Source organism: Cupressus sempervirens, chromosome 3 (assembly GCF_028749045.1).
Source record: "Cupressus sempervirens isolate cs-2001-9-10 chromosome 3, ASM2874904v1, whole genome shotgun sequence".
Classification (NCBI taxonomy): domain Eukaryota; kingdom Viridiplantae; phylum Streptophyta; class Pinopsida; order Cupressales; family Cupressaceae; genus Cupressus; species Cupressus sempervirens.
In genome coordinates this window covers 360,842,384-360,865,397 of record NC_143120.1, presented here as the reverse complement: position 1 = coordinate 360,865,397, position 23,014 = coordinate 360,842,384, and the positions used below count along the sequence as shown (strand labels likewise).

The 23,014-nt window shown below is 38.5% G+C and overlaps 1 protein-coding gene across 2 annotated transcripts in view; it reads right to left on the bottom strand.

The window, feature by feature from the left end:
- The window catches only part of LOC149566492 (Nucleotidylyl transferase superfamily protein), a 143,978-nt gene that overhangs the window by 81,579 nt on the left and 39,385 nt on the right, over positions 1 to 23,014 (bottom strand). For both annotated transcript variants that reach the window (XM_089819810.1, XM_089819811.1), the window contains one exon: positions 2,415 to 2,466. In XM_089819810.1, coding sequence (XP_089675936.1) covers positions 2,415 to 2,466 — 52 coding nt within the window. The remainder of the gene's footprint in view (positions 1 to 2,414; positions 2,467 to 23,014) is intronic.

Sequence of the window (23,014 nt, the reverse complement as noted above, 5' to 3'; positions counted from 1 at the left end):
AATAGGGAATGAGATCAGAAGGGGATACGTGATAGATTTTTTTTAAGTCCTGCACAATGTTTTATAAATATCATTTTTGGAATGTATAACATTCATTTTTTATATATGCATTATATTTGACATGAAATGACAAAATTAGTATTTTTCTCTATTTTTACAAATAACACATTGATTTTGCCAGCATGTTTCCCGTTTTAAACACAAGCAATTCAATTCCAGTTAAAATTCTACAAAGCCATGTCATCGCCATGTAAATGGAATGCTACTTTGATTAAGATTTACCACAAAGCATACATTGCTCTGCTCCCAGCCTATTTCAGTTACCATGCCTTTGACATCACATTCAAATAAAGTATTAGAAATCAATACTCCAGTGACCTCCAAAAGAGCATCACTATCTGTGCATTTACTCCACAATTGATGAAAATGCATCTCTAACAATTGTTTCTCATTTTACAGCCAGGATAGCATTATTCTCCACCATGATCATCATATCGCCCTACTCTTATAGTGTTAAATTTTAAAATCCTCATTTTAAACTAAAGTTTTAAGTTCTAAATTTTCAATTAAAAAATATATCAATATATTTAGTTTATCTTTCACTTTATTAATATTTTACGTTTTAGCCATGTAAGGTTGGTATGTGATTAGCATCCAAATCTTGTTTAAATAAAGTTGCCATTTATGAAGATTTGAATTTCACCGTCCAAGCCTTTACAAACCTCCGAAGTCTTCACTTAAATTATAGAAACCAAATTAGATGCATTTTCGTGCAAGTTGATATCAATGATCTCACATGTTCTGAAGAAGCCAACTCTTATGCTGACAAAAAGATTAGTAGAATGTAGGCAAATAGCAGAAAATACTTTGTTCAGATATTTAATTGTTACTGTCATAAGGATAATTGTCATCTTGCTGACTACTCTTCCCTTTTGTGATTGCTCATTATTTTAATTAATATAATATAACCATTTATTTTCAAAGAGAATATATGCTATATTTTAAAAATATTTGTTTTACAATAATTAGTATTAATGTATATTTTAGATTTTATCTTTAGGTTGATCAAAAGATTTTAAGCATTTTTTATTTTAAAAATATTTAGTAATATTTTATTATTTTTATGATGAGCTGGCTATTTAAAGTTGAATACAAAAATATATAAATTTTTATCGGTCAAACTCAATCAGAAATTATTTCTCCAATTTTATTAGTTGGCAAACTTGTTTTGAATTTTATCCATGCCAGATTCAAGCAACAACACAGACCTTTTAACTTTAAATAATTTTTATCATTAGCATCAGCATAATCAGCATTTATTATGTTCCACGCCAATACCAATACAACGACGAAAGGGCCACTGCATGGTGCATTTAATGGTTGGTTGTTTGGAAAGTCATTTTTGGAAACAGGGAGGGATGGCAGTACACACACACAAACATAAAATTGTACAAGCTTAGCCAGTGCATGACATCAAAATTGAAGTTTAAACATTCATATAATGCATTAAATTCAAGATTCAATGCTTCAAATATAGCAGCAATAAAAAATTAAAATTTCATTCTTTTAATTGCAACAGAAGGTTCCAAGGCTAAAAAGTTACTAAATGTCCAACAATAGATATCGCAGTACACAAACATAAAATTGTACAAGATTAACCAGTGCATGACATCAAAATTGAAGTTTAAACATTCACATAATGCATTAAATTCAAGATTCAATGCTTCAAATATAGTAGAAATAAAAAATTAAAATTTTATTCTTTTAATTGCAACAGAAGGTTCCAAGGCTAAAAAGTGACTAAATGTCCAACAATAGATATAGCAGTAAGATTTATAGATAAAAATATATATAAAACAGTTAACAGATATAAGTATAAAATGCAAATTGGTTTTGGTAATTGTGAGTTGCAATTGAGTGTGTGGCTTAGCTGTAGGAAGGATTGAGGATTAAGAAGCAGCAAGGGGAACCCAACATCATATTTTTTATTTATTTTTTTATTTTCCATGTTAAATGAAAGAGGATGGCATAGACATCCCAAGCCATCCAAAGAATAGCTAGATATTCTCAGGTCCCCGGGATGCTGCAAGGGATTGGAAAGAAAAGTTTGGGTGGGTAGGCAGTGGGGGAACACATCCTGCTGTAATTCTATCAAATTTTATTATTGCTGCCATTCAAAGAAAGATGCATGGGACTGAATAATCATCTCTTTTACAAAGATAAATAAAAATGATGTATATGACCATATTTTACTGCTAGTTTTCTCACTCCATACTCTGAAAAATGGTCCCATAAGTTACAAACTCCCCTCTATTGTGCTACCATTAAAAAACTTTATCCAACAGAAAGAAATAAAGCAATTTATATTTGAATAATCAAAAGAGGGAAAGAAAGAACAGCTGATGCTATCTTACCTGATTCAAAGTAACACATTTCCCAATTCTAACCATGTTCTTGTAGAAGGCACTGTACCAAGAGCAACATTATGACAGATCGATGAGAAATTTCCACAAAAATTACCAATATAAACCAAAACATATTTGATGAAAATGAATGCCATCAAACAAGTCCACAACAAACTAGACTATGAGAGGAACCATGCATGCATGTGCTAAGTATGTGTGGGACAGGCAGAGAAAAAGAGTGGGTGTATATGTTGAACAGAAAATGAAAAATCATTCTATAAATAAAGTCTACATTTCACCTCCCTCCAAGTCCAATCTTCTCTACTACAGTGGATTGCTTACTTTCATCTCTTAGGCCTAGGTAGAATCAAGAAGTCTCCAGTGTAGAGAAATTTAATGACCTCCCCAACAAGTCTGCCCTCTCCAAACTGAGATCTTGCATAGCTTATTAATCCCATCAAGTCTCAAAAGACGATCTGATATAAACTTGTGCATCAACATGCATCAGATGAGCAAGTCTTCCAACCAGAAAAGGGTTTAACCATTACCTAAGAATGGATAAAGTGCAAACTGGGCTTCACAATGGATGAAACTGATAAAAGATTGTGGATTTAACAAAAAAGGCTCATATTGGCTGAAATAATCGGATCTGGATCGCAAAATCAGTGCAGAATTTCAAGAGTGTAATGATCAAAGTGCATTATCACCTTCCTAATGAAAAACACCAATTGAATGGAGCCCAGCCATGTCTGCTTCCATATCACATCCTTTTTTTAACTGCATTATTACAATAGATTTTAACTCATTTGAATTTGAAGAAAACTACAGCATAGCTTGTGTTTAGCTTTATCCCATGAGGGAACGCAAGATAGAATACCTGGGCAAGTTGTCTAACCTAGTACAGGCAAACTCCACCAAGAAGACTATCATAGTGAGAGATTCTGAATTTCCTTTCCCTATGACCCCTTTTGACCCAAAGACTATCAAACATGTAGAACAAAAGCTGGTCATGGTTTTTAATATCCTCTGCTGGATTTGATCAGAAAATATACTTTGACTGGCAGGAATTCTGTCAAATGGTTGTCTTGCAAACAAAGGTCTTGAGCACGGCACTGTTGTTACACTCCTGCAATATTCATCTTTTTACTTCCTTAAGGAAATGGATTCATTTAACCAAACCTTTTAACAAACAGTTGATAGACACCTGACTGCTGTGAGTAAAAAGTAAAGATGCAGTACCAATTTAACTAAAGTTTTACAAAGATGATGGCCATTCATAAATGAGATTCAGGCATTTCGAAACTCCTATTTGCTGCTGCATAAATAGTTGTAGATTGCAATGCAACAAGATATGGGGAATCTACCCAAAAACTATATAGATGCGAACTGGGAAACGACTATGCATTAGAGGATTGCAGAATACATACGTGTCTGCTAGTAGAAGATGTGCTTACACACAGACCCAATTTTCATCACTGGAAACTGCCGACAGTTGGAGAAGAGTGTGGTGTTGACGTGAGAGGCCACTGCTGCCGCTGATGAACCTTCCTGCAGTCACCACCAGTCCACATAAACTGCTCCTGCTATTCTTTCTTGCCTGTTACCTTTGTCCTGAGGAGTACTCTGCTGTGTATCTGCTATGGGGCGTGGTTATGTTACAAACTACTGCTCTCAAATTCTATGCCGATCCCTGCTGTGAAGACTGCTAGTGGAAGCCGACTAAGATAGACCAACCCGTGAGCATGGAGAGCAAAGTTCACACTGAGATTTACCTTGTTTCGGTTATGAAAAGATCACTTTCTTGCCTGTTAAATAGCTTACGTCTGCTGCTCTGATCTGAATGTTGCTACCACAGACTGCCCTCCTCAGAAACACGTTTCCTTCCTCCTACGTTTGAAACTCCAGTCTTTTACTTTCAGATATTCAATATAACTAACCGAATAGTTAGTCCAGAATGAAGTGTGAGTCCCTGGGTTTGCATCTAGTCTCACTCTTTTCTCAAGGGGTTTTGTCCTCAAGAAAATGCCAAGTACATTAAACCAACCCTTTTGGAATTCTGAATAACATAACATCTCATGGTACCAATCCCAATGCAAATGCTTTCTTTAATAACCTCAAAGTGTGGAGAGATACAAACATCTTAGCAATGTGGGATAAAAAACTATTTTGTCTTTTAGTCACTTAAGTCATTTTGTCTTAAAGTGATTTTAAACTATAAAATACTTTATATTTCAACTCAATAGAATAAAGTGACTTTAACCTTAGAATTTTCCATTTAAAACCTACTCCATTGAAACCAAAACTTTTGTGACTGGATGGCATCTTAAATCACATGCCGTTAGCCTATCCGGATGGAAAGATAGACCAACTGTTAGTTTTCTCGGATCGTTGCTGCAACGGTACTAAGCATTGCCTGTAATAAGGTATATCTTTTCCATATGCAACATCCTCTCATTTATATTGAGCATAGGTGAATGAATAGACATGTCTATTCAATAAATAGATAATTAATAATACAAACTTATATATATATATATATATATATATATATATCAAATAATAAGCTTATATCTCACATAATATTATATCACATATATAATTATATGAATAACCATAGAGTTATCTGACAGAAGCTACCAAACATTAACACCAACTAGGCGCCAAAATAGCTAGCGCGGAGAAGGGGACATTATGGTCCTCCCTTCCCCAGATTGCTTGCCCTCAAGCAATCTCAATGTCGGATGTTGTAGGATTGACTCGCTTTCCCAAGTGGCATCCTCATAAGGTAAATCCTTCCAACAAATCAAATATTCCTTGATGGACCTATTACGCAGCTTCCTCTCTTTGACCTCTATCACCTATGCTAGAACTAATACAAGCTTCTCTTCCTTATCGAGCGGAGGCAACTCTATGGAGGGTACTATATGCTGGCCCATCACTTTCTTGAGACATGAAATGTGGAACATGTTATGAACTTTGCTTTCATCAGGTAAATCTAACTCATAGGTGACCTCACCAACCCTCCTCGTAATGTGATATGGACCAAAAAAATCTTGGCTGAAGTTTTTGAGACCCACTCTTCTTCAAGGAACTCTACCTGTATGGTTGGAGACAGAGATAAACCACGTCACCCAACTCAAAACTCCGCTCAATCCACCAACGATCAGCATACATCTTCTGTTAATTCTGGGCCCGTAGAATGTTCTCCCGAAGAGATCTAAGGATATCCTGTTGATCCTGTATCCAATCCCCGGCTAGTGGTGCCCTGTTGTCCTGCAAAGCCAGGTCTACAAATGACAAGGGCTCGCTGCCATAGAGAGCTCGAAATGGATACATCTTAATGGACATGTGGTAGGAGTTGTAATAGTACTCCCCTAGATACAACCACTTAACCCAAGCTCTTTGTTGTGGGCTGAAATTAACTTGGGCTCTCCCTCCGGCATAGCCTTAAGGATCACCTGTCTGCCATCCTATAAGAATTCCAGTTGCATCTTATCATGATCAACTGTGTACCTGCCAATAGTTTGCAACCACTGTCTACCCAACATGGCATCTAACCCATCCAAGTCAACCACATAAAAATCTACCTCAAGAAGGAAATCATCAAAATGAATTGGAAGTCCTGACACATTCCCTGCACATCTCAATCTCTCACCTCCTACCACTCTAACCTCAAACTCGAGTATGTCGTCAATCTATAACTTCCTCTTAGTAACCCATCATGAGCTTATGAAGTTATGCGAGGCACCTGTATCCAAGAGACATATATTACACTGTCCTCTAACAATTCCTTTCAAAAGAAAGGGGTGTCTCATGGGATCGCTAGAAAGTGATGCTATGATAGGAGGTTGTCCCTAGGTGCCTTCCTTCTTCCTCTCTCTAGGTGGTCAATCCTCATTCTCTTCCTCGTCACTATCATCAACATATCTGCCCTCCTGTTGCTCATTATCCTCCTTTGAAAGTACCTCTACATAATGTATCTTGCCTTTGCCAAGGCATCTATGATTTGGTGTCCATGGCTCTCTGCAAGTAAAGCATAGCTTCTTCCTCCTAAGTTCATTCCACATCTCAAAGTCCATCCTAGGAGGTATAGCCTTATGCTGGTTTTTGTTCTTTTGGAATGAAGTGGTCCCCTTATACGTTTTCTTAAGAGGTTGTAATATCGAAGAGGGTGACTCTAGATTGTGTGGGATCTTAATAGCATCATCCAAAGTGTTTGGTTTAAGTACCTTAACCAAACCTCTATATCTATCCTGTAAACTCTTGATGAACAGCATTACCTTACGCTATTCTGACATATCTGGAACCATCACCGAAATCCGATCATTCAGAAATCCACCCTGTTGTAACTGTGTCAAATCCCTATAATAGACCTCTATATCCTTCTTGTCAAAGCGAGTAATCAGCTTAGAGCTGAAAGTCTCAGGGACGTAATAAGACCATGATCCTAGGTAACCAACCCATAATGCCACAAATCATATGCCGCTCCCTCTAAATGCATCGTAGCAAATCTGATGGCTTCTATCTCTGACATAGGTTTAAGTGTTAGGTAAGTGTCTAGCCTGTGAATCAAAGCTCTCACAAATGTCTTACTCCTGCAATTAAAAGTAGGGAGAGATAGTTTGTTCATAGCATGCTTTATGTCCGTGTTTGGTGCTCTAGGTCTCCTATCCTGCTGTTGTCTTTCTGTCTCCCGTTTTTTATTTAAGTATTGAATAAAGGACATATTTTGCTTAACTAGGTCAGGAAACAAATCACATTCATAATACATCACCATAACGTTTTCTGGCAATAAGTTTGGTGCCACTGGTGTTGCTACCTCTTCCTCTGCATTAAAAACGGGCATTAAAAGCATGTTTGTGTTTCGTGTAAGGGCCCTAATAACTCGGGGTGATCCTACCACACTACCACCTCCACTGTAATGACTCGGAGCTGCCCTGTGAGTCGGAGCTAACTGCTCTGCAAGCTACTGAAGTACATTAGCAATGTTGTTCTGTCCATCTCTGATGGCCTGCAAAGTTTCCCTTACTTCTCGATCCGGGTCAATTTCATTACAAGCCATTTGAATGTCGCTTGCCTTTTCTGCCTGTTCAATTTGGTCAACCTGTTTAGCCTGTTTAGCCTATTCACCTGTTCCAAAAATTAACTCCTCATCCATTGAATAACTATACTCAATGTGAATCTGCTCTGAAGACTCTGCTTGTTCCAATTGGGGTTGACTGAATTTATAAGGTTTCTTCCACATACCTCGCTGTCATTTTTCATTATTTATTCCAACCTATTATGTAGTAAATTTTCCCACAAGATGGCAGGACCTATGGCTCTGATACCACTGTAATATCCTCTGCTAGATTTGATCATAAAATATGCTTTGACTGGCAAGAATTCTGTCAAATGGTTGTCTTGCAAACAAAGGTCTTGAGCACGGTATTGTTGTTACACTACTGCAATATTCATCTTTTTACTTCCTTAATGAAATGGATTCATTTAACCACACATTTTAACAAACAGTTGATAGACACCTAACTGTTGTGAGCTAAACGTAAAGATGTAGTACCAAATTTACTAAACTTTACAAAGATAATGGCCATTCATAAATGAGATTCAGGCATTTCGAAACTCATATTTGTTGTTGCATAAATAGTTGTAGATTGCAATACAAGATGGGGGGAATCTACCCAAAAACTATATAGATGCAAACTGGGAAATGACTATATATTAGAGAATTGCAGAATACACGCGTCTGCTAGTAGAAGACATGCTTACACACAGACCCGATTTTCATCACTGGAAACTGCCGACAATTGGAGAACAGTGTGGTGTTGACGTGAGAGGCCACTGCTGCTACTGATGAACCTTCCTGCAGTCACCGCTAGTCCACATAAACTGTTCCTGCTATTCTTTCTTGCCTTTTACCTTTGTCTTGAGGAGTATTGTGTTGTGTATCTGTTATGGGACATGGTTATGTTACCAACTACTGCTCTTAAATTCTACGTTGATCCCTGCTGCGAAGAATGCTAGTGGAAGCCGACTAAGATAGACCAACCCGTGAGCATGGAGAGAAAAGTTCACACTGAGATTTACCTTGTTTCGATTATGAAAAGATCACTTTCTTGCCTGTTAAATAGCTTACGTCTGCTGCTCCGATCTAAATGTTGCTACCACAAACTGCCCTCTTCAGAAACACATTTCCTTCCTCCTACGTTTGAAACTCCAGTCTTTTACTTTCAAATATTCAATATAACTAACCGAATATTTAGTCCACAATGAAGTGTGAGTCCCTGGGTTTGCGTCCAGTCTCACTCTTTTCTCAAGGGGTTTCGTCCTCAAGACATGCCAAGTCACATTAAACCAACCCTTCTGGAATTTTGAATAACATATCTCATGGTACCAATCCCAATGCAAATGCTTTCTTTAATAACCTCGAAGTGTGGAGAGATACAAACATCTTAGCAATGTGAGATAAAAGACTATTTTGTCTTTTAGTCACTTAAATCATTTTGTCGTAAAGTGACTTTAAACTATAAAGTACTTTATATTTCAACTCAATAAAATAAAGTGACTTTAACCTTAGAATTTCCCATTTAAAATCTCCTCCACTGAAACCAAAACTCCTATGACTGGCTGGCATCCTAAATCACATGCCGTTAGCCTATCCGGATGGAAAGATAGACCAACTAGGCGCCAAAATAGCTCGTGCGGAGAAGGGGACATTACATGGTTTCAATTAAAGAGAAAAAGATGCACGCACATGTCCCCTAAATTGTAGATGTACAGAGTGTTGTTGAGGCATTAAAAACTGCCAAACTTGCAATGTAACACCCAATCCCATTGCCCACTAATACCCAAATTTGACCCAACGTGTTCGAACTCCATTTGGAGCCTTATTTTGGTCTTCTTCACTGACTTTGCTCTCCAGCCACAAGTTTTGACTTTTGCATGGCTTCATCGCCATTTTCCATTGGGATGGCTTACATTCAGCCTCCATCTTTGCAATGGTGTGTCTCCATTATTTGGCTCATATACCTTCACTCTATCGAGCTTCTAACTTTGAGATTCTTAGAGGGGAGTCTCTCACCCTCTCACCTTGGATTTTCCTTGAGCATATTATGACATTCTAATCACAATCTTGTTATCATGTGTGATCTATTGTTGTCTACTATCATTTTTGGTTATCTATCTGGCTGTCCGCAAAGGTGGAAACACCAAAACAAAGGTTTGACAGTGGCAAGCTCCTACACAACCCTTAACCATTTTCCATATTTTAGTGTGTACAAGTTTGTTGGAGAAAGGAGTAGAATTACTTGTGGGTTTAATGGACATCTTCTCGGTCTTCTTTGGTTTATAAGCCTTTCCCATCACCATTGTCATCCCACTTTATCTATACTTGTGTATTTTACCTATTCTTGATATTTTTGCACTTTACTTTCTAGACTTTAGTTAGCATTGTTATTTCACTTTTCTTGGAATTTGTGCCTTCGAATCTATACTCTATCCATACAAGATGAACACACATTACATTCACATTTTGTAACCACGCTACCATTCGCGACCCGTGTTGGTGTCTAGGGCAGTGAGCTTAGAGGTTTCGGTGTTCGTTCTCTGTGACTGGTATTTTCATTTTCTATTGTCAAAATATTATTATCTCTTAGTAGCATAATTTTAATTAGCTTTCTTGCATACAATGTGTTGACTTGTCTTAAATATCGTTATCATTTAGTTGTCTAAATCCCCTAACTCACCAGAGAATTGATTAAGTGAGGTGGCATAAGGGATGATTCATCCTTCGAGACTTTAGCTGGTCTTGAGGTTGGTGAACTTTTCCTTAACATTTTGGCGAGTCGGACATGAACTAATGCCTTCAACATCAAACCTTTCCCTTTTCGAGTGGAAGTCCCTTTGTGGAGATGGTGACGATCACTCCAATTTCGACACTTACCTAGAGAGTATCTAAAAGTAGCATCACTTTCACCCCTCTAGATGAAGCATCTAATGGAGAGCCCTCTCCCCTCTATATCCTAGCATTGATCAATGGTTGCCTTTATTAGGGGCATCATGGTTGATCCAACATGTCGGATTGACCTTATAATCGAGAAGATGCTCTTTGTCAATGATTTGAATTGTACAAGGTATGATTTTTGTTTTGCATTATGGGCTATCACTTCCCCCTTTGGGATCCACCGCCTGGATGGTGTAAGTAGGACTCAAGTCCTTTTCAAAATTTGTTGTCATTTCAAAATTAGACCTCTTCAAAATTAGGTATCCCCTGGCTTGTATCCATGGGAGTCATCCCTTTGAGTGTGCATAAGTGCTTGAAGTTTCCTCATGAAGGCATTATTTACAAGATCTGGGACACTACTATTGTCCTTATGTGTGGCATGAGGGTTTTCTCATTGATCATTTCCGGCCTATTCTAGTTGGGCTCCTGCATCCCCAGTAGGATGCTTCTTTTCTGGCTTACCAAAATACAAGGCCAAGGAACTAAATCTTAAAACTACAGTAGCTAATCTCCTCCTCCTATCCCACCTTCCCATGAGGCCCAACATGCTTCATCCTTTGTCCCTTCTTTGTCGAGGATTCGGGACAAGAATGTGTCTCATGACCCCCCCCCCCCCCCCCCAAAAAAAAAAAAGAAAAAATAGAATCCCACAATTTTAGATAATTAAAATATTAAATAAAAATATATATAATAGTAATATATCGTATGATTAAAATATACATATAATATCACCATTAATATATCTTATATATATGAATGATAATAACATTATCAACAACTATATAAATATATATTTATAATATATAATTTATAATCTTTTTTATTCAATTCAATCATTAATTTATATCATATTCAAGATAATCGTAAGATCTAGTTATTATCTAATTATAAACATTAATAATAATATATAATCCCAATATAAATCTCATATTAACCAAATAACCTTGTTATTATAAAATTGATTACACAATAAAATAAATTCTACATAATACATCACGCCAGTCCCCTTTGGCACATATATATACATGCCCTCCTAATGGTAAAAGTAATATACGAAGGCGAAAACAATATAAGAAGTGCATAAGATATATATATATATATAAAGAAAAACGTGAAAACTCCTAAGGAGACTAAGCATGGCAAACATTAGAAAGACATCACAATTTTCATAAAAATAAGACAAGGAAAGTACAGTCGAGATGACTTTAGTGCCATTGGGGGGTCCACATGATATGCCACGTCATCACTTTAATGCTCAACCTATATTCAATCGCCACCTTAATGGTAAAGGAGTAGGAGGTACTTAGTTGCGGAGAGTAGGGAGTTGGTAATGGGGGGTAAGCAAAAAGGATATGAGTAGAAAGGTGATCAAAAAGAGGAATTCGAAACAAAGATCAAATGGTACATACACACCCTCAAGGGCATTGCCAATGTGGGGGATAATTTAAAAGGAAGCTAATAACAAAGTCCAAGGGAAGATAAGAGCATTGGGACAAGGAAATACATGGTGAACGGATCTAATAGAAAAGGTGGGGATTTTAATAAAAATGCCATTGATAATGGAGAAGACAATTTAAAATATGTAAGAAGGTAATGCATGAATAAAGGATAGGAAATGATTAAGTGTGGTCTGATCACCCTAATTTGACATCAACATTCCCATGACATAACAATTTACGTCATTCAAGAATCAAGAGTAATATTGTGGAATTGGGATTCGAGGATTAACCCAAAAGGAAAAAGAAAATTTGGAAACCAAATGAAATAAGAGCATTGGATATGTGTAGGGAAGTATAGAGGAAAGAATAAAATTAAGGGACCATTGAAGACATAATGTGGCATATGGATATTATGAGAAGGATATTCAATTAAATATGTTGGCTCTGATATACATATCATTGTTTCAGAGAACTTCTATATCAATGGGTGAATATATATATATATATATATATATATATATATATATATATATATATATATATAGTGTTAAGGGATAGACATTGTATTATTCTTTTTGGCATATTAAACATATTTATAAGTTATCCACAAAATTCTAAACCTTAAGGTGGTAATTAAAAGGGAATTAAGGGTAAGCCTCTCGAAGGGGACATTACAATGTATCCCATGGAAAGCCTCCTCGTCCACCTTAGGTATCACAACCTTGAGCGATATCTTTTGTTCCCCTATTTGTACCCAGTGCAAACAAAGGAAAGGCACCCATGTTGCCTAAACCCAAGGTTCGTACACCTTTGCCTATCCCAATCATTACAAACATACCTTGCCCTTCTATTTATGGCAAGGGTAGGAAGTCACCTAACACCATACCCTCTCCTTTATCACCTACTCCTCAACCTTTGAGGGCATCCTGAGTTACTCATGCTACCCATAGGATAAAGAGTAAGGGTGGTTGTAACTGGGCCAATAGTTGCTATGTCGGTGATACCTCCTACTCCATCAATGGGCCCTCTTCTTTGTCAACAACTCTCTTCTTTGTTGACAATTGCATCAATGACCACTCTTATGGAAAAAGATGCCTCTAGGCCCTCATAGGATTCTCAACCCAACCTTGACATACATCAAAACCAACCGGTGCATGAGCATGGTTGTCACAGCCATTGACAAGAGAGGGCCTCGATACATGAGACCGCTGCAAGCACAAAGAGTGCATCTTTGCAACCTGTGTCTGTTGTCTCACTTCTACTCCTAGCCCTGCTCCCATTCCCCTCTCAATTGCTCCAACCTTTCGCCCTATGACCTCCTCCATCTCACTTCCCCTACTTTGAGAGTGATCATTGGGCATTGTGCCAAGTAGGTCCAAGTCTTCATCTCTCCATTACAAGAGTTGTCACTTATCACGTCCTTACTAGATATCCCATTGTTCTCTATGCTCGTGAATATGTTGCACACCCAAATGGTATCTAGCGCAATGATGTTCACCCTGCCCACACCAACACCATCCCCTAATCACCATCCTAACTTTCCTAGGGTACTTAAGCTTGTTACAGTCTATCAAAGGGCTTTACCTCCATCCTTTAAGAGAAAGATCCTATGTTGGAGTTCTCTCGTCACAAGTCTACTCTGGCAAATCCTCTTTTCATTTCTATTCTTGTAGTGGAGGAAGAAGTTTCGGCTTCTCCCAAGTCTGACTCCACCCGTTTTGCAAAGGTCGGTGGGGCATCTTTTACATCTGTACCTCAACATGGGTCGCTTGCAAGCTATGAGGCATGTGTGACCATTGCAAAAGCAGAGAGTGCATCCTTGGAAACTATCTATCACTCCCACTTATGTTCTCAGCCCTGCTCTCACTCCCATCACAGTTGCTCTAGCCTTTTTCCCTATGACTTCCTCTATCTCACTTCCCTTTGCTCTGAGTGTGACCATAAGACCTCGAGCCAAGCCAATCCAAATCTTATCTCTTCTTCACAAGAGCTGCCACTTATCACCTCCTTACTAGATATCCCATTGTTCTCTACACACATGAACATGTTGCACACCAAGATGCTATCTAGTGCAGTGATAGCCACCTAGCCCACACCGAGTCCATCCCCTAACTGCCATCTTAACTTTCCTAGGGTGCTTATGGTTGCTCCAGTGGATCAGAGGGCTTCACCTCCATCCTTTAAGAGGAAGATCTTGTGTCGGAGTTCCTTGTCACAAGTTTGCTCCAACTTCTCCCGGGTTCATCGTCACCCCTTTCTGTAGATGTTGGTGGCGCATCTTCTATATCTACACCTCAGCATGGATCGCTTGCAAGCTATGAGGCTTGTTTGTTTGAATTGATTGAGGATAGTTTGGCAATGATGGCGATCTTCAGATGTGATCTCTCTCACTTCCCTCAATGGCGCTCTTCGATGAAAATGTCGAGGTTGCCTCATACTTGGATCTAGCTATTCATGGGCAGCCTAGGACTGTAATAGCGATCGTATCATTGCAATCTCAACCTCCCTCCCCATATGATGAAGATTGAGGGCAATGATCTGCTAGTGGACAACCTATGAAGGTAGAAACCACTTCTACATCTTTAGATTAAAGCATGTTTGCATGTGTTCCCAATGCTTGTCTTTTAATGTCGTTCCCCTCCGAAGGACCCTTGTACTCTGTTGGTACTTGGAAATTGAGAGTTGTTTATTGTACATCTATTTTTGTTGTCTTTTTCTTCTATTTCTCGTGTCTTGAATTTCAACATTTGGGGATGATGCAAAGGGTCGAGGGTGTGTAGGCTTTCCTTCCATGTTGGCCCTAATTTTTATTTTTATTTTTCTATCTTCATGTGTTATTCTTCACATCCAAGCATGTTGTTTATGATGTAATACCCCTAAGAAGACAGATATTGCATATATTTACCCCTTTCTTGGTCTTGATGGCCATGATCATTTGTCTCCTGTTAGGAACAGACATTCCATGAAACATCTCATATGTTGACATGTCACCCCCCTTAGAATGTCCTTTGCTCCCCTCTAAGTAGCAAAGTCCATTCAAATGGGGGTTGTTATATCTATTTTATCTATTTGTCTTATTTTCTAATTATCATGGTGTCTCTACATCAAAGGTTTTTCTAGGGAAATTCAAAACTTTTTATCTTTATGTTTGCCTTTGTGGGAACTAATCCACTATCTTGTTTGCCTTTGAGGAAACCAATCCACTACCTCATTTGCCTTTGGGTGGGTAATCCACTATCTTATCCAATCTCACTCTATTGTAAGCTTATCTAGGTTTTGTTGCATGTATTGGCATGATCTAAGTTGCCCTATCACACAACTATCTAGCTTTTGTTACTCGTGTAGATGCATGTCTTAAGTTGCCCCATCGTAACTATCTAGCTTTTGCTACTCATGTAGGTGCACAATCTAAAGCTGCCCTATAATGCAATTATCTAGCTTTTTCTACTCACATCATCGCACTATCAAAATCACCCTATCATATGGCTATCTGTCACAACACAACTTACCACCCATACTAATGCACCAGCAATGGTCTTTATCCACAAGATGTCTTCATCTTGCATGCTCGATATGACTCAACAACTCCAGGTTTTCTCACTAGGGGCAACCCTATTAGGATGAAAACCTTGCAGGTAAGTCAAGTAAGTTCTCTCTATTTTTGCTCTCATTCTCTATTATGATATGCTTGCTAAAGTTGGGGCAAACTGTAATGCCATAAATTTGCATCCCTATGTAATTTGTCATCACACCTTGTTCCGAACTTAGCTTGAAATTTGAAATTCTATATCATCCTTTGCACCCCTCCAATCTTCTTTGTCAACCACCTGCTCCAAATCTTGGCCACATGGCTTGGATGGTCTAGATGTGTGTGCAACGTGAAGATATTCGTTAGCCACACACTCGTCCTGCGAATCTGCAAAGTGTCATTAAGGCATTACAAATTGCCACCTTTGCATTCTAACACCCAATTCCACCACCAACGCCTAATTTCAACCTTGCATGTTTAAACTCCATTCTAGAGCCTCATTTTTGGCATACGATTTATCCATCTTTGCAACATTGTGTCTCCATTGTTTGGTTCATCTACCTTCACCCTATTAAGCTTCTAGTTTTGTGAATCTCGGAGGACTCTCTCAGGCTCTCACCTAGTATTTCCGTTGGGCATGTCATAACATTCTTATCACAATATTATCATTTGTTATCTATTGTAGTTTTTATTATTTTCAAATATCTATCATCAAGTATCTATGTGGTTGTCCTTGGAGGTGGAAACACCAAAATGAGGGTTCGACTACGGCAAGCTCCCACGTGGCCTACAACCACTTTCCTTATTTTAGTTTGTGCAACTTTATAGGAGAAAGGAGTGGAGCTACAAGTAGGCTTCATCAACATCTTCTCCGACTTATTTGCGTTGTAAATCTTTCCCATCACCTTTGTCATTTCACTTTATCTCTACTTGTGTAGTTAACTTGTTCTCAGTATTTCCGCACTTCACTTTTTATATTTTTGTTAGTATTGTTATTTTTCTTTTCTTTCGATTTATGCCTTGGAATATGTACTATGTTCATACAGGACAAATGTGCGTCAAGCTAATGTCTTGTATCTACATTGCCATCTACAACTTGCATTGGTGTCAAAGGTAGTGAGCTCGTAGGTTTTGGTGTTCGGTTTTTGTAACCAATATTTTCATTTTTTACAGTTGAAATACCATTATCTATTAGTTGCATAAAGTTATTTAGTTTTCTTGCATCTAGTGTCTTGATTTTTCTTAAATCTCTCTATCATTTAGTTGTCTTGATCTCCTAGCTCACTAGAGCACTAGTTGAGTGAGGTGGCGCAAAGAACAGTTCATCCCTTGAGACTTTAACTGGTCATGAGGTCAGTGAACTTTTCCTTCACATTTGCAAAGCCATCATTCATTCAATCTATATCAACTCACCCTAGGGAGTATGGAGACAAGAAATTGACTATGATAGCTTACCAATTAGATGCTACGAGTGTAGGAAACTTGGATATGTGTTTGGAAACTCCAATATTCCAAGAAGGGTATACAAAGAGCTTCTACAAAAATAGAGAATTACAAACCCATACAAGTTTGAACACCCAAAGAAGTACTGGAGAAGTGAAAGGATGCCTTTTATTGAGAAAGGATTGTATGTTTCTTATGGAGAAACACCCACCAAGTAATCAAGAAATTGTTGTTCAATAAGTAGAAAAATCCCAAGATGCAATCAGATAGCCAAGTTGTAAAGAAAATCTCCAGCAAATCAAGGAGAGATGATGAAAATTCAAAAGATGATGACCATGACAGCTTCAAGGAATTAATGGAAAAAGTTGTCTGAATGGGAATCTATCGAAAAAAATGAGCTTACCACTTTGCATAAATCTAAACAAGAACAACTAGAGGTACATAATCAAGAAAGGGGGAGGGAATTCCATAAAGGAATCCATTCTTTATCCATGGTATGGATATTAACTATTCCATACAGGATTTAAAGAAAGAGGTATTGGTAAGTAACAAAGAAAATCTCCAGCAAATCAAAAAGAGAAGATAAAAATTCAATAAGATGATGACCATGATAGCATTAAAGAATTAATATAAGTTGTCTAAATAGGAATCTAGCGAAGGAAAATGGGCTTGCTAGTTTAGATGAATCTAAACATGAACAACTAGTGGTACATAATCAAGAAAGGGAGAAAGAATTCCACAAAGGCATCTGTACTTTACCCAAGGCAAGGATATTAAATATTCAACTAGGAATAGATAAGAGGTACTTAACAACAAGGAAGTCCAAGAATTTTTTATTAAAATGTCTCAACTCCAATGTCCATGTCTCAACCACATATAGTTATTTATAAGTTACAACCATCAGTAGAAAACCAACAGCATTGAAGCTCCAGTAGGAAGAAACAGATCTCCTTGAAAACAGTCAAAAGAAAACCATTACACCTTTTGGTACTTATGTAGGTAACCAAATTTCCACAAAGAGTCAATAAATACTTTGCAAGGACCAATAACCATTGCCATACACTGTGATTGAGAATCTAACAAGGTGTTGTGTCGCACTAAATGAAAAGAGTTAAAAGTAAGAAAGAAGATCTATTATTGTTGTAGAATAACCTTCTAAAGAACCTTCCTTGTAGTTATTGAGGAGATTTTGGATTGACATTGTTAGAAAGAAGCAATAGCTTGAATTTAGCAAAATATTAATTATTTTGCCTTCAAATATTTGGCTTATTTGGGTCCACCTTATTTGGTATGATAATGCAGTTTTGCTAAACAAAGTTTAACGATTAGTGTACAATATCAATTATAGGTATTTTACTCATCTTTATTTCAAGTCTAGGATCCTTTTTTAATCTAATAATGTGGCACTAATAGGTCCACACACATGTATGTTAACTTCAAGAGATTTTACACTATCAATACAGACCCCATGTAAGGGGCACATTAGTATGCCACCAAAAAACATAACAGCCCTAGTAACAAAAGTAAAACCATAACTCAAAGACCCACACCAAAACTGCTACTGACTGAGACATAGTAGAACACAATGGGCATATGCAGCATAAGGCCAATAGACTAGAGACAAGACCAACATAACATATGCTAGCATTTACATAGCCAAAGTCAACATATATCAAAAAATGGGAGGCAAAACCCACCCTAGGCTGAGACTCACCCAACCTCATCACCAATACAACAACCTTTGACACACCATCCTTCTCTTCATCCCATGTGTCATCATCTAACTAATCACCTTCCTCGCTAATGTAGGAGCATCCTAGGGAAGTTGGCAAGCCTACATGATGGAGTTGTTTTGAGCTTGGAGTTGAAGGACTTGGAGTTGTTTTGAGCAGTTCTTGGTTGTAGTGTTGGCCAAGGGGCTCGGTCTTTGAAGGAGCTCGACATAGATTGTTGCTCGGCAATGCCTTGCGTGCTCGGTCTCTGAAGGAGTTCAACATATACTATATTCTTCAATTGCTACTGTGTTGCTCGGCTTATACTTCATTGCTAGGCAAGTATTGTTGCTTGGCAATGCTTGGAGTTTTGCGACGCTCGACAATTTGGCTTGCAAAATGGAGTTCTTGCGGATTTGATCGGATGACTTAGTGCATTTAATGTAGGTAGCATGTGATCGAGGTGTGGATCAATCTGGAGATGTGTATGTGGAGTTATTTGGGGCCTGGATCTTTATCCTAGGTGCATTTAATGGGTGTTGTGATCCGACTAAGGCATTGTGTATTTAATATCTGTTGCAAGCCGACTTATGGCTCAAATATGTATTTAATGTAGGGGTTTATTTAATTTGTAACTTGCTAGGCCGACTCATGGCCTAGTTGGGTATACGTAGAGGATCTTGTGGAGTCTTGAATTGTTATTCAGTTCAGCATGGAGTTGCTGAGAGGAGCAAAGTTGGGCAAAGCTAGTAGCCGAGTGTGGCTTGGAAAACAAGACGGTTGCTTGGTGGCTTGCGAGCACAAGTTTAGATTCTTCTTGGACTTCTCTACCAGATTGTGGTTTTGGACTAGCTAGTGGTTGGAGCTTGCAAGGTCTTGCAAATTTACTACTATAATTGCTATGTATTTGACCGTAACCCAGGAGGTCTTACAACTGGGCATGTTGGATGTAAATGTTATGATTCTATTGTGAGAATTGGTGTTATTCTGGATCTAAATCTTTGTGTTATTGTTTGTATTCCGCTGTGTAATTATTTACTAGGGGCTAGGACATCTCCTGTGGGGATTCTCTTGCCTTGCACTACGTCAGGTGGTATCAAAGCGAAGGTTTGACTTGGTTCGAGATTATTAGAGTTGAAGGTTGACCTTGTGAAGCTGAAGGTTGATCTGGGTGGTGATTTCTAAATTTGGGCTTACGAAGATCTTGAAAGATGCCTCCGAGTAGATTGGAGCCTAGGGCGATTGAAGACCTCTGCGATGTTGTGGAAGCAAGGACCTCAGAGAAGGTTAAAACAAATTTCAGATCTGAGATGGAATTGATGAAGAATGAGATCATGAGAGCTCTTGCTGGTGTACCTAGGAATGTGGGTACTAAAGATAGTTATGAGGAAGCTCCTAAAGACTTTGAAGTTGCTAGATCTAGTGGCGAAGACGAAACTGATCGAATGGATAGACCTATGGAAGATAGAAATGGTCAATTGGATAGATCTAGATCTCAATTGAAGCTGAAGCACAAGATGGATGTTTCTAATTTCTCAGGTACTTTGAATCCTGAAGACCTGATTGATTGGATTGGCAAATTGGAAGACTACTTTGAGTTAGAGGATATTGGAGATCCGCTCAGAGTGAGGTTGGCACAAACTAAGTTGAAAGGACATGCTACTTTATGGTGGAAAGAATTGTAGAGAGATAGGGAAGAAGAAGGTGAAATGAAGATCACTCGCTGGAGATTGATGGTGACTAAACTGAAGGCTACGTTCATTCTTGCTGATTATGAACTTGAGTTGTTTAAGAGATTGCAGAATCTAAAACAGAAGGATATGTCTGTCAAGGCTTACACCGAGGAGTTTTATAAGTTAACAATTCGGTCTGGACATAAAGAATTGTCTAAGGAGAAGGTGGCTCGGTACATTAATGGTTTGAGATTTAATATTCAAGATGAGGTTGGTATGTTGAAGATTGATTCGGTTGAGGATGCTTATCAGTATGCGCCAAAGGCAAAAGATAAGTTGAAGACATCAAGGTAGTTCCAGATGGAAGGAGAAGCAAGATCACTTGGCAAAGGATAAATTGAGTGCAGAAGATGAACCAAAACCTATTGAGCCGAGAAAGAGGACGGGTAAGGTTGCCATTAAAGGTAGTTGTTTTCGTTCTGGTGAAGAAAGACATAGAGTTTATGAATGTTCCCAGAAGGCTGGTGATAGAAGAGTTGTTGTGAATGAGGCTGAAGACTCGGTCAATGAACCTAAGAGGCAAGGAGAGAACTTAGTGGCTCGGCTAGTACTGTTTGGTAAAAGGGTATAGGAACCTTGTCAAAGGAGTAATTTGTTCATGACTTGTTGTAAGTCTGCTAGTAAAATCTGCAATGTTATTGTGGATGGTGGCAGTACTTATAACCTTGTTGTTGAGGAGACAGTTCAAAAACTTGGTTTGAAGCGAGTAAGACATTCTTGTCCTTATAGGATTGGTTGATTACAAGATGAACATGCTTTGGAAGTGAGGAAGCAGTGTCTTGTTGATTTTCAAATTGGGCAGTATAAGGATCAAGTGTTGTGTGATATTGTGGACATGAGTAGTTGTCACATATTGCTTGGTCGACCTTGGCAATGTGATTGCAGAGTTGTGCATGATTGTGTCAAGAATATATTTACAGTTGAGAAAGGTGGAGGAAGTCTTCACTAATTCCTTTGCAGAATGAGGAACTCAGTAGGAGGAACCTGAGCTTTGGGGGTCGAGTTGAGTTGAAGGATTCTGAGAGGGTTAGAGATCAGCATGGAAAACAGACCTATACTACACTGAGAATAGGATGTACAGAAGCAGAGCAACCATGTGACTGTTGCTGGAAAAGATTGAAAGAAGTGGAGTAAAGGCAAGAGTGTGCAAGTTGATAACTTGGAGCATATGTATGTGAAGAACTAGTTCGGGATTTATGTGCTGACTACCGCTGCCCGCAAGATGTTCTTCTAGCTGAATTAAGAACATCTTTTCGCTCTTTCGCTCCTGGGGTGTTTGATGCAGAAGCACAGCATCCTAGGGAAGTTGCCAATCCTGTGTGATGGAGTTGTTTTGAGCTTGGAGTTGGAGGACTCGGACGAAGAAGAGGTTTGCTCGGTTGCTATTGAGCAGTTCTTGGTTGTAGTGTTGGTTGAGGGGCTCAGTCTTTGAAGGAGCAAGGCATAGACTATGCTCGGGAATGCCTTGTGTGCTCGGTCTCTAAAGGAGTTCGGCATATCCTATGGTGTTTGATTGCTACTGTGTTGCTCGGCATGTATTGTTGCTCGGCAATGCTTGGAGTTTTGTTGATGCTCAATAGTTTGGCTTGTCGAATGGAGTACTTGTGGATTTGATCGGACAACTTGGTGCATTTAATGCACGTAGCATGTGATCGTGACATGGATCAATCTAGAGATGTGTGTGAACTTATTTGGGCCTTGGATCTTTATCCTAGGTGCATTTAATGGGTGTTGTAAGCTGACTACGGCATTGTGTATTTAATATTTGTTGCAGGCCGACTTGTGACTCAAATATGTATTTAATGTAGGGGTTTACTTAATTTGTAACTTGCTAGGCCGACTTATGGCTTAGTTGGGTATAACTAGAGGGTCTTGTGGATTCTTGAATCATTATTCAGTTCAGCATTGAGTAGCTGAGAAGAGCAAAACTGGGCAAAGCTAGTAGCTGAGTGTGGCTTGGGAAACTTGAAGGTTGCTTGGTGGCTTGCGAGCACAAGTTTAGATTCTTCTTGAAGTTCTCTACCAAATTGTAGTTCAGAACTAGCTACTAATTGGATCTTGCGAGGTCTTGCAAAATTACTACTGTAATTGCTTTGTATTTGGTCATAACCCAGAAGGCCTTACAGTTGAGCATGTTGGATGTCAACCTTATGATTCTATTATGAGAATTGGTGTTATTCTGGATCTAAATCTCTGTGTTATTGTTTATATTCCGCTATGTGATTATTTGTTGGGGGTTAGGACATCTTCTGCGGGGATTCTCCTGCCTTGCACTGTGTCACTTGCCTTCCTCTACCAGAGTGTTATCCCACTAAGCATCTCCCAACGCCACCCTCTCAACACAAATTTAAAGAAAACTAATTCCCTTTGTGACCTAATTGTGCCTTGCCACCACATCCATACTAATTCCCCAAATGCAAAAGCCTACAAGGGGTCATCCTCCTCGCCAAGGCAAAGTCGCATCACCCCATCTATAATCAATGCATGTCCAAGAACAACACAAATGCCTAAGTCCTTCATCCCTCCACACCATTTTTGACAAATTAATTTCCTTGTCAATGAGGGCATCATATTCTCAAAACTCCCCAACATCATAGAGCATAGCAATAATAATGGTGTCCACGTTTGAGTTTACTTTATAAAGGTCATTACCACCCAAATAGAAATCCCCTAGCACTAATCATGCTACATGAAGCACAACACCAACCCCCAATTTAAAGACCTTCATTAACCTCTGCTCACATATATCAGCGA